Source organism: Rattus norvegicus, chromosome 8, assembly GCF_021556685.1.
Source record: "Rattus norvegicus strain SHRSP/BbbUtx chromosome 8, alternate assembly SHRSP_T2T, whole genome shotgun sequence".
Classification (NCBI taxonomy): Eukaryota; Metazoa; Chordata; class Mammalia; order Rodentia; family Muridae; genus Rattus; species Rattus norvegicus.
This window is the reverse complement of record NC_141541.1, coordinates 80,250,317-80,269,015: the sequence shown is the minus strand read 5'-3', so window position 1 is coordinate 80,269,015 and position 18,699 is coordinate 80,250,317. Positions and strand designations below refer to the sequence as shown.

Genomic DNA, 18,699 nt, shown 5'->3' with positions numbered 1-18,699 from the left:
GTGACTTCATCTTATCTTCCCCTTTGAGGTATAGGATAGAGCCACCTTACTGATGAGAAATTCAAGCCTCAGGAAGACTTGAAATCTGTATGGTTAATGCCTTTCAAGAAGAATAAATTGTGATAGCTTGTGAATATATAGTTGATAGTTTTTGTAATTGTTTTCTAGTTGCTCCCATTGTAACCTTGGCATAAGAATCAGTACCAAGCCCCAGGGCCTCATTTGCTAGGCTCTACCACTAAGCTGTGTGCTCTGAACCCTGGCTGATCCCTTACTACTATGGAAAGCATGTGCTTTTCACACATGTTAAGCACATCATGTACCAAAAGTCTTTTTCCTGGTTCTAAGATGTAACTGTTGCTGTTTCTTCTGTAGACTTCCAGAAGTTCTCAGTGACCATACAATATATATCTTTTTGTATATGTCTTCATAATGATAATGCTAACTTTCTCTGAGTGAAATTTAAATTTTGTTTTATAGTAAAATGTAATAGATATATTAAAACAAAATTAATTTCTTATGCTGCTACGGTTAACTCATTTTTCTCTTCTCTCATCTGGTGTACTTTTACAATCCATTGGTGACTTTCATTTTGTTGACACAGTTGGTGTTAAGACAGTCTCACTCCTTGACAAGATTGGCATTGAGACCATTTATCCTTCTCTGTACTGGGAGCACATGTATTAGCTAGTGTTCCAGGCTTGACTTTACTTTTTTAACTTTACTCGCTACTTTGTTGCTGTTGTTGCTGTTTGGTTTTCTTCTAAAGTCCAGTAGTCCTGAGAATGCTGCGATTTTATTTCATTCACTATTTATTTGGATGCCCGTCTAGTTTTCCCAAGGATTGTGAATGTTAACCCTTTGATAGTTCAAAATATTCATAGTTTCCTTATCTGGAACAAATGTTCAGTAAAGGAAATTATTACTACCCTGTCAGTTAAATAATATTTTTTCTTAAAGATAAGCTGGACTTGAAAGTGTACCTGAAATTTAAGACTAAGACCTCTTAGCAGAATTTGCTTTGGTTTCCTAAGTTTCTTTCTGTTTGTGATATGAGCTAATAGAGATAATTATCCTGTCTTGTTTTAAGGTGTATGCACCATCCCCAAATTCTGACGATTTCAACCGTGAATCTCCTAGTTACCCATCTCCCAAGCCACCAACCAGTATGTTCGCTAGCACTTTCTTTATGCAAGGTAAGCACTATGAAGCAGTTGTTAGAGGCCGCCAGAGCTGTCAGTGTGCTGACAATAAAATATGAGAAAAAAAGAGTATCTGCAAAAACTCAGACAGTACTTTTCTAAGTTATTTTTTTTTTCTGGAACCAGTTAAAATTTAGCTATATAATAATCTAGGGGCTTCACTAATTGCAATTTAGTTAAATTATCCAACAAGTCTGTGGATTGATCATCTAACTACTAAGAAGAATGAACAAAGCTGCCATGGTTTGTTTAGAACTTTAAATTATGAAGGCTAGAAGCAATAGTGGTTTCTGGTTTGCATACCAGTTCTATATCACACATGATATTACCAATAGGAAGAAAAAATATCGAAAACTGGTTGAGGCATGTTGAGAGAAGAGGTACTAAGTTTTCTCAAATTTCTGTCCTATAAATCATTGTTGTTTGGTCTTCTGTGGTTCAGTACTGTGGGAAGTATGTATGTGGGAGCAGTTCATTATTACATAAATGGTTGCTTGCCTGTGCTGTGGGTGTGAAGTCACTGCTGACATCTCATCTCAAGCTACAAAATAGAGTCACTTTCTACCTAGGCTTGCTGTGGGAGAAACCTCCATTCCACAGTTTCAGAAGAGGACATATACTTGGGTTATAATGACCTAGTACAGATTGAGCTGGGTTTTTTTTTTTTCCCTTACTATAAAAGTTTCTTCATTTTAAAAAGTAGTTTGGGGGCTAGGAGGGAAAAAAGTACCCGGTAGAATATTAAGTTAAAGGAGATAATAAGGTCTGCAGGTAATGGGTTTGTTTCTGTTGCTGTGATAAAGTACCCTGACAAAAAGCAACCCAGAGAAAGGTGGCAATCCATCACAGCTGGTAAGTCAAGGTGGTCGGAATGTAAACAGGCTGTGACATCACATCACGGTGCAGAGTAGAGAGAAGTGAGTGTGTGTGCATGCTCTCTGCTTTTCACTCTCAAATAGTTCAGGGAATAGATAGCAAAGTGGTACCTTTCCCATCCCATTAATGGAATTAAGAAAACCCCTCGGAGACCTGTCCCAGCTGGTCTGATCTAGGCAGTCTCTCTTTGAATTAACTTTTCCTAGACAGTTCTAGATTGCAGCAACTGGACAGTTGAAAACAAACATCATTATACTCTTTGAGTTTTTTTGTATATAAACAAAAGAAATAGTCTGACAAGAAAAACTTTGTATGTGTTTTTCTTTTCATCTTAGATGGCACCCACAGTTCTTCTGACCTTTGGAGTTCATCGAATGGGATGAGCCAGCCTGGTTTTGGTGGAATTCTGGGGACCTCCACTTCCCACATGTCTCAGTCCAGTAGTTATGGCAGTCTTCATTCACATGACCGCTTGGTAGGCTATCATATAATATTTTGTCCTCGCATGTTTCTCTTGGATAAAAATCAACTATGCCAACACTTCTGAATGTTGAAATTTTTATAGGCTTGCTTGGGATGACTTTTTTCAGTGTAACTACCCTACCACTCTAGGTGCTAACTTAGTCATAGATCTTGCTCATTTTAACCTTTTATAGAGGTTGTCTAGTGTTCATTCATATATTCAGAAAATGCATGCTTTTTATTTGTGGATATTGGGAGGGAGACCAGAGAAAAAGATTGATCACCATGCAGCTAAGAGCTAAAACCTTCATGCATGCTAGGCAAGTGTGCTAACACTAAGCAGTACCCCCAGCCTTCAGAACACATGTGCTAAGATCATGTCTCTTTTCCCCTTTTCCTAGAGTTATCCTCCACACTCAGTGTCACCAACAGACATAAACACAAGTCTTCCGCCAATGTCCAGCTTCCACCGTGGTAGTACCAGCAGCTCACCATATGTTGCCGCCTCACATACTCCTCCCATCAATGGATCAGATAGCATCCTGGGTGAGTTTGGGTTAGGAACACTTCCTAATCCTAATTTTAGAGTTTTGTTGAAATCCATATTGTTCATTAAAAGTTTTAATATTTAGTTTAAATTAAGATAAAAGAGGATAAATAACCTTTAAGTTCCATCTATCTAAAAACCAATAAGGAACTCATTTTTATTTTTATAGATTATTAAATACAGTACATAAGAGTGTTTCCTGATTCACTGTGATTTGTGAGGTTGTAAGCCAGGGGACCCTTGAAGTAATAGGTGCATGCTTAAGAAGAAAAGGAGCATTCCTGCTGCTCTCCATGATTTCTTTACCTATTTGAACCATCCAGGAACCCGAGGGAATGCTGCTGGAAGCTCACAGACCGGTGATGCACTTGGGAAGGCCTTGGCATCTGTAAGTATTGGGTTTACACATTCTTCTCAATGGATTCTGTACTCATGAACTAAGGTTTAGACTTTGTGAGCAGTAAATGCCATAGTTACAACACTTTCAACATTACTCACTGAAGAGCTGTTTTTTAATATTGATAAATATAATTAATTAATTCATGATAATACCTCCCTGTTCCATACCTACAAAATCTGTATTTGTGTCTTCATTTAAATATGTCTTCATTTGAGTGGAACGGACACAAGTAAAACAAAGAGGAGTTCGGGAAAATCTGTGTTTTAAATACTTAGTGTCCACTCAGATAAATCAAGGAGAACCAAGAAAGGAAATCCAATTTATCAGATATGAAGGAAGTGCCTTAACAAGGGCTTTCATAAGATAGGAAATACTTTCATTTATATTTTAGGGTTTTGTTTTGTTTTTTTTTCTATGGAAAAAAGTAATCAGCTATAGCTGGTTCACTCAAAAACCAGGGTGTGGGTCTCAGAATCATTGAAAGACTTGTCTAAAAGAATGAAACTGACTCAAAGACAATTTATATATAATATAGTACAGCTAGTCTTTATCACATCAAAACAATAGGAACAACAATTACAGTTTATCTGACTCTTAAAATCAGAAAGTAGAAAAGGATGTGTATTATCTAAAGATTCAAATCTAATTATTGAAATTCAAATTATGCTTTTTGCCTTGTAAAGTTTTTCCTTAGACTGTTTTTTCTTGAGCAGTATGTCTCTTAGAATTATATTTTGTCTGAAATGCGGTGAACTTTTCTTAAATGTTTGCTGTTGATAGGGAAAGCAGAACTCTGATATGTGACTGGTAGTGAGCAGCTGGTGAGCTCTTGAAGAAAGAAACCTCTTTATGTATTGTTTGAGTAAATAAACTTTCTCTATAGCTGTTAAGTATGAGGGCTCTTTTTTTTTTTTTTTTTTTTTGAGAAATGAAGCCAAGTCAAACTCTTTTACCACATAGTGGAGTCCTGCACACAGTGGAACCCAGTAAATGTTTGTTGGAATTAATCTTAGAACATACATAATAATGGTGGTGGCACAAACCCAGAGAAATGATCGACTGTGGTCTGAGAACTTTCTAGTTGCTTGGCACTACAGAAAGCATTTCTGTGCCCAGTTTTGGTTAATTCTCAAGAAAACCCTGGAAGGTTGGCATTATGATCTCCACATTACAGGTGGGGCACTGAGGTTTAAAGGTGAAATGACTTGAGCTCAAAAGATTTATTTTGCCTAAGGCATCACTAGCTAGAAAGGGTAGAGCTCCTATACAATAGAACCCCCATCAAACTAGCCTCATACTGCCTTATGTGTCTGGGAAGTTGTGCTCTGGGGACTGTCTTAGAGGTGTGCAATATAATTAAAGAGATTTATCCCTACCTTTTTTTTCCCCTGAAGAAAACTTGTGTAGGAAGAAATTTTCTTGGGTATTTGATTGTCATGCCATATTCAGCCTGTTTGTCTTAGAAGATCCAGTAGCAGATAGTTCATTCACATGTAAGGGGACAAGTAGCATTTGACTCTTAATAGTAAGCCAGTTTTAAAAATAAAATCTCCATTTGGGAGTCATTTTGTTTTTCTGAGGAAAATATATGTAAAGAAACTGTGGTGTGGGCAGACAGGACTTTGTAATATTTTCAGTGGTCCTTCAAGCTTCCTTTAGTTACCCTGATATCCTTGATTATCCTTCCATATTATGAACAGCATGCTAGACAAACTAGAATGGTATTTGGAGAGAAAATCCAAATTCACTGAGTGGAAGCCAGGAAGAAATGTTTAATCTAGCTAGTGGGTGGGCTTTAGTTGTCATGGAAACTCATCTCTGTCATCCTGTGTTGTTACTAAGCAGGAATTGCCAGGTCATTCCATAAATCATTTCTGTCATAGCTGAGGGTGATGTATTCCATCTGTTCCATCACTACAGACCCTCATGTGCACATTTCCTGTCCCTTCCTTCAGCCTCCCCCTACTTCTGCATCATTGTTTCTCCAACTTTCCTTACAGACTCTCATTCTCATTAATGTTTAATTTTTAAAATGTACTAAAAAACAAAAACAGTGAGCTGTCTGGTGATTGGAAGAATTAGAAGACAGGAGAGAAAGAAACTTAAGGAGGATTACATCTGAAAGTCTAAATGCTTATCAGAATTTTATGTTAAGAATTATAGATAGTTAGAATGTGGTATCTCTAATATAATAATAGCATCTATTTTTGATGGGAAAATACCACTGTTGTCATTAGAAGTTAATTCTAGATCCCTAGTTGCCTTAGAAGGTCTTTCATGTGTGAAACACCAGAGGGTACAACCTTTGTTCTTCAGTTTAGGTTTTAAAGAACACTCAGAATGCTACGTGATTAAACATGTAAGGCCAGATAATGCATTTGCAAAGGTTCTTTTATTTTTAGGTTTAAGCCTGGATAATTGTGGTCTTAATCTCAGGATAGCAAGAAAGAGAATTGTACATGAAGGTATTTACACAAAGTCCCCAAAGCCCTGTGGATTGTACACTAGTTTAGATAATAGACGTGGGTAGATAGAAGGGAAGGAAAAATCTGTGTGTCCCTGAACATTTGCCAGACAATCACCCTTTAAGACTGTGCCCATGGAGAGTTACATGGAGGAAGAAACATCTGGTTTATTTCAGTGCCTAATACCATATCAAAACATTCAGTCTTTAATTTAGAAGAGATCAAACGAGAGGACTGTTTAACTTTGTTGATTATATCAGACTTCTTTGTGATAATTTATGTTTTGATTTCTATGAGCCAGGGAGGGAAGAAGAGAGGGAGAATGTGTGTGTTTTAATCTAGATAGTTAAATGGTCAGTGGTCTCTAACAAAAGAAAAGAAAATCCAGGGAAGTTGACGTTTAGAAGTAATTCATGAAATAAATTTCTTTGTTCCTTAGACTCAATAACATTAGCATAATAAAGATTAACTGAAATGTCCAAAAGCTTCAGTGTTTAAAACCTCGAATTCTGAGTTCCAGGGTTGGGCCTGGAGCGCTCCATTGTCTCTCTTTGTCTGAAGCCCTTTTCATTAGCCTCTGGCTTTATTGGCACCCTACTGATTGGAATGGACCATGACTGATAGGAGGAGGAGCCTCATTTGTTGCAGTAAAATGAGGAATATTACCATTTAAGTCTGGCAGAAGGTACTGGGAGTTATTCATCATTGGCCATTTAACCATGGGTGCCTGTGGGTTGCATAGAAAATGAGCTCTGGTAAGCCACTACCACCTCCATTTTTAATGTGACTTATTTCTTCTTTAAACACCAATATTGGAGTCCCTTAAAACCAGAAAATAAAAGAAAGAAATCATCATTTAGAATGGTCTTTGCCCAAAATGCCTAGTGTTTAGGAATGATGCTTTTTATTGAATGATGTGATTCAGTTGGTTTGGTGATAAAATGAGCCTGCAGAGATACAGGCTGTGAAGTGATCTGCCACCAGAAAGGCTTCTGTGTACAATATTGCTGTGCCACCCTTCCACATGTGTGCTCTCTTTATGAGAGCAAAAAGTATAACATGTTTTCTTCCACACAAAAGAACTCTCACCAGCATTTGGCATATTTAGGGTTTGCTTCATTGAAAGGGCAGAGCTGAAGAATTGGCAGTCCATTCATACCTTGGAAAGCCTGTGTCTACCTAAGTGAGAGGTACACATAGCCTAAAACATTAACACAAATTTTTAGCAATCGCAGAACCTCATAAAATAATTGTTCTCAAAGTCTATGCCGTATTGTGGATTTGGAGTGAAGTCATCTATAATAAGCTCTCTCATTTTCTTGTTTCTGTTTTTTGATCCCCATTACCCAAATACTAAGATAAATTCTATTAAAGAATCTTCTTACTGATAGTATTATAGCAAATTTCACATATAGTTTATCACTTACTAAAATTACAACACTGGGAAAGCAGACAAATGGATCCCCAGGGCTTGGTCAGCCAGAGAGTCAGGCCAATAAGAGATCCTGCCTCAAAAATAAGGTGGACAACTCCAAAGGAACAGCACCTGAGGTTGTCCTCTGGCCTCCACACACATGCTTTAAATCTGTGTATGCATGCATATTATCCCCAAAACTGAGACTTGTGACTATTGGTGTGAATACAGAGAGAAGAGTGGGGGTCCAAACAAAAAGGGGAGCACAAGCCAAAATATTTAAATAGAAGAGGAAAGGTGGAAAGGTTAGGAACCAGAGTGGTGGTCAAACTTACGATGTGACCTACTCAGCCTGTCCAGCAGCCAGTGTAAGTAAGGCACGAGCTGTCAGTTCAGGAGTCACTCACCCGGATGTGTGAAAACAAAGAATGTCGTCACCAACCATTAAACTGCAGGTGACTAGAGAAGAAAAGGGTACTTAGGAATCTGGGGAAACCTTTAAGGGAACTGGAGAGTAGAGCCCTGGAACATAGGTAGAGCTGAGGCCCAGAACTCATTCCAGGGGTAATTCCTAGCACAGGCTCACCATTTCCACGTCATTATTAGCACAGTGGTGATTAGGCAGGTCTTGAGAGTAGGAACCAGAATCACAGAGGAGGAGCAGGCTGCCCTGAACAGTGTTACTTCTCCATTGTTTCTCCAATACTTTTCACAGTCTATTCTCACGGTGAGGAGTAATAGCCTGCAAGACAAACTGATCTGTGAGTGTGGTTGGCTCTGTGAATATTTTCTCACTTATCTCCACCTTCCTCATCAGTGCTATATTATATACTTTATGCGTGAGCATTGATTGTTCATAAAAGGTACAGTTGACTCCTGAAGATACAGAAACTGTGATTGACAATGATAAAGATGTTGAGACCTGTTTGTAAGAGTTTTAGTGTCCTTTCAGAGAAAACTTAATTTTTACAATATGCAGTTGTTGGAGCTAAAGCAGACAGGTAACTTTTTAACTTTTTAAAGGACAATTATTATCTTCTTTGGTTAGCTTTTTAGAAAGGAGACCATAAAAAAACATTTTCAAGCACTCGCGCGCTCTCTCTCCCTCCCTCTCCCCTTCTCCCTCTCTCCCTCTCTCCCTCTCTCCCCCCCTCTTTCTCTCCCTCCCTCCATTCCTTCCAGATGGAGTTTCTCTGTGTAACCTTGGCATTCTATCCTGGAACTTACTTTATAGACCAGGCTAGCCTCAAACTCAGAGATTCATCTGCCTCTGCCTCTGCCTCCCAAATGCTGGGATTAAAGGAGTGTGCCACTGCCAGGCTTTTCAAAGACTTTTATTTTGGTTGTTTTTAGTTTTGGTTTTGCTTTTTGTTTTTTGTTTTGTTTTGTTTTGTTTTGTTTTGGGGTGCGGGGGGGAATGCTGGAGGAGGTGGGATCATCTGAGACAGGGTCTCTATTGTAGCCTTGGCTGTCTTGGAATTTGATGTGCAGACAGGCTTGCCCTGAACTCGCAAAGATCCACCTGCCTCTGCCTCTTAAGTGCTTAAAGTTGTGCAGGACCATGCCAGACTTAGAGACCATTTTAACACATGAAGGCCAGACTTGTAGGACATACCTGCAACTCCAGAACTTGCAGGCTAGATCAAAAGGATTACAAATTCAATGTCTGTCTGAGCCTATCAGGATCCTGATTACTAACGTAGACCCTGACTCAAAATCTAGAACAAAACAACCTAAAAAAAAAAAAAAACATGGTTTTTTAAGCATTTTTGTGACATTATCGTATTTATATTACTTAGATAATATATTCTTTAAATATTGTCTACTTTTCAGATATTTTATTTTTATCATAGCTTGTTTTATTATTGAGATAAAGACCCACCTCAGGAGTGTAGACCTGGCACTGAATATATAGCCCAGATTGGCCTTAAAGTTACAGTCTCACCTCTGCCTTCCAAGTACTAGTCACAGAAGTGGGGACAAGTCTCTATAGCTTGTAGCCTGCTATTTATATTTAGCCCAGGCTGGCTTTGGACTTCTGCCTCTGCCTCTGCCTCCCAAGTGTTGGTGATTGCAGAGGTGAAGCCATACTCAACCTCACATCTTGATTTTCCGCTGATAATTAGAAACTTTCCAACCATAATAATTAAAAAATTAGATTATCTTGGGAAGCCCTGTCTTTAAAAACAAAAAAGCGAAAATAAATAGTTACTGTGTTATTCCTTTCACATTTGAAATTATATAAATTTTTTGTCCTAGTTTAAAAACTGAAGCCCCTTTGGTCTCTAGTTAAAACAGTATACGTTTGATGAAAAGTATTATCACTGAGCCTTGGGTGGTATGACTGAGATCACAAAACAGCACAATGAGTGGGTTTATGTTTTTGTTGCTATTGTATCTCATATCATCATATAATATCTCTTATTTTTCTGGTTAGATTTATTCTCCTGACCACACAAGCAGTAGTTTTCCATCAAACCCATCAACACCAGTAGGATCTCCTTCACCTCTCACAGGTGGGTTTCTCTCTTATTCATAACATGTGTAAGTCTTCTACTTGAAAATATTTTTGAGTCGGGGGGAGCATGGGGAGGGGAACACTCATATAGAAGGGGAGGGGAGAGGTTGGGGGATGTTGGCCCAGAAACCGGAAAAGGGAATAACAATTGAAATGTAAATAAGAAATACTCAAGTTAATAAAGAAAAAAGAAAATATTTCTGAGTCAACAAAATTTCAGTAAAATCTATTTAAATTATGAAAAATATTCTGTCTTTGATATAATTTGAAGAAATATTGAAATATTTGCTCATCTTGAGTGACTTATGTGTATCTTCCTAGGTTTTTAAGTAATCTGTGGTGGTTTCCAATAACAATTGTTGTAGCTGGGTGGTGGTGACACATGCCTTTAATCCCAGGCAAAAGTAGATCTCTGAGTTTGAGGCCATCCTGGTTCTAGGACAGCCAGGGCTACACTGAGAAACCCTGACTCAAAACAAAACAAGCCTTTAAGACTATTAGTCATTATTTCACATTTTTATATGAAAACCTATTAGGGAATAATAATGCTGGGTGAGCAGCATTAGTGGAGCTAAAAGTGGTTCACTTTTTTTTCCTTTCTCCTGATTTTTAACATTAATTTTGACAAGTTCCAGAACTAGCCTATGGGATGAATTTGTTGAGATACTGTTTATAAATAATAATATTTCTTATTAGGATTAAGTAAAGTTTTATAAAAGTATCTTTCAAATGATAATCTCAAAACTTTACCCATAGTATTCTAAGCAACATTTGGAGGGGTTAGACTTGCTGAAGAAAAATGTTTGTTTTCAAAAAGAGATGTTACTAGACACATGAGTGGGATCACCACATCCCTGCCTTGCCAGTCAGCCTCAGCATCAGCTCCACTTTCCCAGTATGGCCACAGTTAGATTTAGCCTTGTGCTGAGTTTCTTGAAATCACAGCTTTTGCTGTCACCTGTGCTTTGTGTTAGCCCATGTCTCTACTCAGCCACATTCCAGGATGGACATGCTGATCTGTAGCAGCTGCTTCCGGCTAGTGGCAGGCTGGGCCCCTCTTTCAGACACCGTGGCTTCAGCTGTCTAGTACGTGCTAAGCAGCTGTTGCCCACATAGGCACGATGATGAAAGGCCCATTGACTTAGAATTGTTGTGTAACAGAGCTGAAGTTACAGAGAGAATGATGGAACTCAGCCCTGCTCACTATCTTGGCACTGTTTACCAAAATTCTCAGCATAATTTTTGCCATAGTGTGTTTTTACACTTTGCTATATGACCGGTCTGCCTTTATTATACTTACTAATCATGGGAGAGGAGCTGGGAGCTCAGCCTCTAAGAGGGCATGAGTGAAATTGAGAATGGTAAGTCAAGTCTGAGGGCTCCTCCATTGGTTAAGTGAGGTTTAACTGATGATGCACTTTTTCCTGTAACTCAGATAACTAATCAAAAGGTAGACTGCTGATTGTATAATGTTGATGAGCCTCCTTTGAATTGAACAGTCATAGGGAACCAATTTCATGTGATGCTTCTGAAACAATGAATTAGAGTATTTATAAAGGCACATCTCCCGCTTCTCTGTCTAAAGTGCTTGTCTCTACTTCCCTTATTTATGTGAATACTCATGAATGAGCAGAGACGGGGTAACAGGAAAAGCACTAGGTGATAAGCAATCAAAGTCAAAAGAAAAGGAATCAGCAAACCAGAGCTCCCGGCTGTGGAGAATGCTTTGTACCTTTATGTGGCCTTAATCTGTTATCTGGAATGAGTGGGTCATTACCAGTTAGCACTGTTCCCTCTGTCCAACCAACAGTCAGATTCATCATAGGATCTATGAGCATAGAACCACAGGCAACAGATCCCCACAGGCAGTTTCATGGCTGTTATTCTTGAATAAATTCACCTCATCTTCCTACAGAACTTTCCAAACCAGAAGCATACATTTTTATGTTCCCAGATGCTGGTCTTAAAAGGCCTATGAGCATTTGTTCTTAAGTGACAAGAAGCCCATAGCAGGATAGCTATAAATCTGCATGTCAGAGTTCTTGCTCTGTCTCCTAGTAGATCCTTCTGACAGCTTTGAGACACCAAGAATGGTATCCAATAAAAGGGAAGAAAAATGTCTTTTCCCCCCTCTTTTAAGAAATCCTTTTCCAGAAGCCTCTCCTATAGATTTAACCTCATGTTTCATTGGCCAGCATTGGGTCTACCTCAGTTACCTGCATCTGCAATAGAACTAACATATCTTAAGTTAGGATTTATTCAGAGTTGGAATAAAATTAGTCTGTCATAGTCTTAGGACAGAACAGGCCCACCCTTCATCACCTTGAACAATTCAGGACTTTGGCAACAAGGTAAAAGAGAAATGGCTGTGCCTACTACAGTTTGGGAAGTGGCACATTTGTGTTAGGAGAACATATTCAGTATGGGAGCTTGGGAGGCAGACAAGCAGAACATTCTTTGAATTTCTTTACCTTCATATGGAATATAGATGGGGAATGTCTGTAATGCTAGAACCTGGTAGCAATCCTAGAGCCTCACAGTAAAAGTTGAGTCTAAGTTTATGTTAGTTTGATCAAAACATTTGTGTACGTCATCTGTGAGAATGCCCAGTGTAAAATACTTGCCTTACTTCAGCAAGTTTCCAGTTGAGAAGAAAAAATAAAACTGACCCTGAGTTGTGGTCAGATTAGGGTACAGGTTTCATGAAGTGAAATTTAATTAGAGGAAAGTGACTTGTGTGAGTATAAAGGAGAGTATGTAGTACAGATCTGGGTATGCAGAAGTACCTGCCTCCTCCTCTAGTCATGTGCAGAGAGGGTAATTGGGTGTGTGTGGTAAACTGTAAGGATTAGGATTCCAGTAGGCCTATGAAGGCTTGAGTTTAGGGTGAGGTTGCAAAGAGAAACTATTGGGGGCCTGGAGTAAGAGAAATAGCTGGGAGCCACGATTTATGTACACCTTTAATCTCAGTACTCAGGAGGCAGACGGTAGGTGGATCTCTGAGTTTGAGGCCAGCCTGGTCTACGTACTCAGTTCCAAGCCACCCTCAGGTACCTAGTAAGACATTGTCTCAGAAACAAGAGAGAGAGAACTAATAAATGAACTAAAGCCTAGAAGTACCCTGAGCTATACAAGACAGAGTATCCATTCTCTTGTTTTGGATTATGAACCAGTTCTACTTCCTAATCCCTGGTGAGAGTTAAGAGCAGAGCAACAACACTGCCTAAGTTTAGATTATTCCCAGAAATAATTCAGCTCTAACCCTGGTCACTACCTAGCTTGCTTCATTTAAATGTTCAATAAACTTTAACAAGTGAATTCTCCATAATTCTTCTAAACTAAGACTGTATTTAAGAGTGGCTAGTTAGTAAACAAACCACAGAACAGTTAAGGAAATTGTTTCCCACAAAGTATGCAGTTTCCTTGTGGACATGTCCACCACACATAAAGTGATGCCTAGGTAGGGACACAGCCTGTTAAGTCACACCAAAACACACACACACTGCCTATACTTCATTCTCTCTATTCTCCTGTGCAACAGTTGGTAATTACATGCTAGAGGCAACAGTATGATTCCAAAGTCAACCTTTGTATTTTACCCTCATGATAATTTTACAAAGAAATGAAACCACAGCTCCATCTGGTATCCGATGCAGGCTAGCTAACATTATGGTCTGTTTCTAGGATCTGATTTCCACCCCACTCAGAGGTCTTACTCCTGGGTAATAAGGCACCATCGCTCCAAAGACTGCCAAGATTTTTATATATTTACCTGTTGCGGTTTACCCTGGTTTTTTATTATTACTATTACTATTATTATTATTATTATTATTATTATATTATTAATCTATAAACAAAAGCAGATGGTATTAATGTTCCATCCCAAGAAAGACATTTAGCTTAGTAACATGCTTTCATATCTCTTAAGATCATCTCTATAAGACAGATTAAGATAAACATGGTTGTTTCTTTTATTTTTGTACCTCATAGTAGGGATCAAACCCAGGGACTTGCAGTTTCTAGGCAAACATTCTACCGAGCTATATCCCCAGCCTCTATTAAATGCCTGTACTCTCAACTTACCAGATGATGGTGCTAATTTCTGGGCTAGCTCTGACTTGAGTAACTGTACATCATCCCATTTGTGACCAACAACATAAAATATTAGGTTACTAGAATAGTTTAGAACCTTTGATCTGTAGCTCAGCATTTGCATGAAGTTCAAAGAGATATTTATCACTGATTTAGCCCTGCTAACATTCTACTTTAACCTTGTGTTGTAACAGTGGATAGCCCAGTCTATAGCAAGAATACCAACAACAAAATAAGTTTAAGTATGTGTAATTTTTATATGTATACTATTAAATGGGTAATATTTGCGTGGTTTGTTTATATCATTATCTAAAAATAGCTAGGGAATATGGTTAATGAGTAATAGGACATTTACCTAACTTGTTTGAGTCCCTGGCTCAGTTCCCAACATGGACATACAGTCTTCTGGGTGCAGATTTTTCATGTGAATGATGCAATGCATCCCTCTGCATCCTCAACACTAAACTCATGAGGAACCACGGAAACTGCCAGCTTCGCAAAGCATTTGTATGCCTATTGACTGTCCTGTCTTCAAACAGTTCAGAACACTCAATATAATGATTTGGCTCCTGTCTCAGACGAATCACATAAGGAGTTGGAGAAAGATTGGGCCAAAATAATTGAAATTATTTTTTGTTTCAATAATTTGGGGTCTTTAACTTATGATAACTCCCCACCTAAAAATTTTTTAGCTGGTGCTCCCAGTGCATTTTATTTTAGCCTTTAAAACTGCTTCATCTGTGTACTATCAGAAGATGCACATGAACGTGTGTATACACTTTAAGTTGAAAAATGCTACTTCAGTTTTGAAATGTGATCCCCAATTGAAAACAGTTATGTACATTGTAGCAGCAATTACAATAGCATTGCTACTCAGTTGGAACCCAGCCAGAGCCTGGTGGCATACACCTTTAATTCCAGCACTTGGGAGGTGGAGGCAGGTGGATCTGTGTTGTGAGTTTCAGGACACCCAAGGCTACATGGTGAGATCCCATCTCAAATGGGGGTGAAAATGCCAGTTATAAGATGTGGGTATTGGTCCTGCTAAGACTGTGAACGTGATTGTTGTGGGGAGGGCGGAATGGGGGGAGGATGGGGAGGGCAACACCCATAAAGAAGGGGAGGGGGAGGGATTAGGGGGGTGTTTGCCCGGAAACGGGGAAAGGGAATAACACTCGAAATGTAAATAAGAAACACTCAAGTTAATAAAAAAAAAAAAATAAGATGTGGGTAGTTAAGCAAATTATGGTACAGAAAAACAGATAATATTAATGTCATCACTTATCAAAGACTGTAAAGCTATGGTGGGGAAGCAAACATTTTAAAGGCTGTACATTTTCAAAGATGTACATGTGTGTAGACAAAGTCTAAAGAATATATAAGCATGAAACTATGTTTTACAGGTTTTTTCCTGTTTACTAAACTTACTAAATTGGCATATTAATAATGAAAAGAATTATCCAGTGTTTTATGCTTATAAGCTACTAATAATATGCTGATGGGTAAACAAGGTTTTCATCATTTATGATTACTGGATATTTTTATTTTTTCCTTAACATTACTGTGACTCAGAGTTAACCTATCCGTGTGAATGCTTTTTGGTTTAGCAGGTACCAGTCAGTGGCCCAGAGCTGGAGGGCAAGCTCCTTCATCCCCAAGCTATGAAAACTCACTTCACTCCCTGGTAAGAACATTCCACGGATTTTACAGATCTTATAGAATTTTGCTTTATAGTACAGAGGGTTTGTTTGGTGGTGGTGGTGGTGCTGTTGCTGTTGTTGTTGTTGTTGGTAGTGGTTTTGCTATTGTTACTAAATCTTATTTAACAGTAAAGAAGCAGTTTGATAGCATTACACACAGATTCTTTGCTAACACATGACCTGATTTATTAGACAATACAGAACATTTTGGGTGTCCTCATTGCCATTGGCTTTTTAGGATATTAGATTTATCCAGGCAACTGGAATTAAAGGAGTATGAAGGATTTTTGTGTCTTTGAAAAATATGATTTAAATTTTCTATACTGTCAATGTTTATATGTAAGAGGAAATTTAACAAAGAAAAACATTTAAAAATCAATCCTTTGTTTCATAATGTTTATCATATTTATATTAAACTTTTATATTAATTTATTATTATTGAAGTATTTCTGATATTTTCTCATAATAAATATGTACAAATCACACAAGTACAACATTGCTTGCCAGACAATAGGACAATGAGGAGCCTTCTCGGTTCTAGTATTCCAAGGTAAAGAATTTGTGGTAGAATGTTTACTATTGCTTTAGTGTCTTTATATTTGTCATCCAGAATCACAAAATATAATAAAAATAAATGAGTGTGATCTGGTGAGATTCTAAGATGCATTATTGTTCAGTAATTCTATGTTCCAAACAGAAATACTCTTTTTCTATGCCTAACAAAATACTTTAATTGAGGGAAAGTTATCTTCTCGCATATTTTGCAAGCAAACCCAAGCAGTGTGTGCTATTTAGATGCTAATCTTAAGCCCCTATTAAATCTCAACCTTTTCAGAACTCAGTAAAGTAGGTCTTGCAGATCTCCACATTAACTTTACTAACAGGTTATGCCAACAAGCACATCAGCTATTTCCTCGTCTCTGTTGGAGTTAATCTTAACCTGTGCTTTGCCTCCTGTTCTGTCTTGACTTTGCCAGAAAAATCGAGTTGAGCAGCAACTTCACGAGCATTTGCAAGATGCAATGTCCTTCTTAAAGGATGTCTGTGAGGTACTATTTCATTTAGATGGTGCCTTTTCTGTGTGTTTAAATTACTTATACAACCCTTATTCATTTAAAATTATCAAGTTGTACATACAGACTCCAGCGTCTTTTTAAAAAAATCCAACAATGAGCATTGCAGCTCTTGTAGCAGTGTGTAGAAGTAGACTTTTGTCTTGTTTATAATGACTTCCTTTTAGAGCTATACTGGCATGTGCTTTTGGTTTTCAAAATTCTAATGTGTTTGTGTATAAAGCATGTGTGGCCTATGGGTAGTGGATGTCTTTCCTTCAGTTTTGTTAAAGAGCTTACCTGGATGTATACACCATTGAAGATAGGTGTGTTCTACTCACTTAAAACTTTAAATAGATTTGAGTGTCTTTCCCAAAATTGACATCTTTCAGATACCGTTGTAGAGTTTTCCCCTTTCTATCAGCTGTAATTGAGCACTGACATGGTAGACTTCATGTATTACAGAAGCTAAAAACAATAACCTCATGATCAATTGGTAAATTCATCTTATAAAGCAATGACTTGTATCTGCAGCTTTGAAAATTCATCATAGTCCTAAGAGAGCTGCCTTTTTTTGTTGTCAATTTGAAGTTCAGGTAGTCGGTTTTGAAACTAATTGATACTGCATTGCACTTGCTGCCTTTCATGTATCCCTGAATAGAAGATATAACAGCTTAGTAACTTGAGTAGATACACTGCTGGTAACTCCATTTCCCCCGTATTGTTTTCATTCCTTACAGCAGTCTCGAATGGAAGACCGTTTAGACAGGCTGGATGATGCTATCCATGTGCTACGGAACCATGCAGTTGGACCTTCTACCAGTCTGCCTACTAGCCACAGTGATATACACAGTTTATTGGGACCATCCCATAATGCACCAATTGGAAACCTCAATTCAAACTATGGAGGATCAAGCCTTGTTACAAATAGTCGATCAGCTTCGATGGTAAATCATGGTCATCTTATATGTAATAATCCCTGTTATACTAATTTTGTTTTTCATGAAATTTTGGAGAAAAGAGTTAGGGATAGGAGTGTCTCTCCTGAATGGAAAGGTAAATGGAACCTTTTAAGTTTTCCTTTATTGTCTTCAGTAGAGTCATTGGCTAATGTTTGGCCTGTCAAATTCTGCTGTGGCCATATACAAAAAGAAGAAACTTTGTACAGAGATCTTTTAGGTTCAACCAGGTCGTTTTTCCTGATACATAATCATTGGAATGACAGTGTATGCCTTAGGTAGCAAATAGGCAGGATGACTAGCATACTGGGTAAAGTAAGACTGAGTTGTAAAGGCCGCGTCTAGCTGGGACCATATCATAGGCGGGTCATCTCAGCCCTTCCAGAGGCTTATCCAGGAGAAGAGCAAGTTCAAGGCCAGTGTGGCAATTTAGTGAGACCCTATTTCAAAGTAAAAGGGAGGCTCGAGATGTGGCTCAATGGTAGAGCACTTCTGTAGCATGGATGAGGCCCTAGGTTCAGTCTTCAGAACCACTTTTTAGGAAAAAAAAAAAACCCTAGTCAGGAAGGAATTTTCTTAATTCAAAAATTTTTTCTAGACTAGAAAAGCTGTTTGTTGCTATCTGGAATTTAACTTCAGTTGCAAAAATTTTAAAAGTGAAACTTAATTTGTATGGGTACAAATTTAGCCTCTTTCCCAAATAAAAGAGGAAAACTGGTATAAGGGAGCAACTACGACTGTTAGGTAACTAAGAAAGGAAACTATTTTAGATTAATCCCCTCAGAGTAAAATACTCCATTTTTTTAAAAAACAAGTCTTTAGAAAGGAAAAAGAATAGACTTCTAAAGTCATATACATCAAAAAATTCTGTGTTGAATGTCTTGTATTTTTTTTATCCAAATTATCTTTTAAAGATGTATTTTGAGCCTGCTGTATAACTGATACCACCTGTTTTCATATTTACTGCATGGCTTTTAAAGTTCACTGCATGCTACGAAGTGAAACAGATTTT

The 18,699-nt window shown here is 38.0% G+C and overlaps 1 protein-coding gene across 50 annotated transcripts in view; it reads left to right on the top strand.

The window, feature by feature from the left end:
* Tcf12 (transcription factor 12) overlaps positions 1–18,699 on the top strand; it is a 307,523-nt gene that overhangs the window by 263,741 nt on the left and 25,083 nt on the right. For 9 of the 50 annotated variants that reach the window (XM_087560629.1, XM_087560622.1, XM_087560642.1 and 6 more), the window contains 7 exons: positions 1,091–1,196; positions 2,414–2,553; positions 2,942–3,086; positions 3,411–3,475; positions 9,804–9,882; positions 15,584–15,660; positions 17,469–17,675. In XM_087560629.1, coding sequence (XP_087416755.1) covers positions 1,091–1,196; positions 2,414–2,553; positions 2,942–3,086; positions 3,411–3,475; positions 9,804–9,882; positions 15,584–15,660; positions 17,469–17,675 — 819 coding nt within the window. 50 annotated transcript variants of the gene reach the window in all.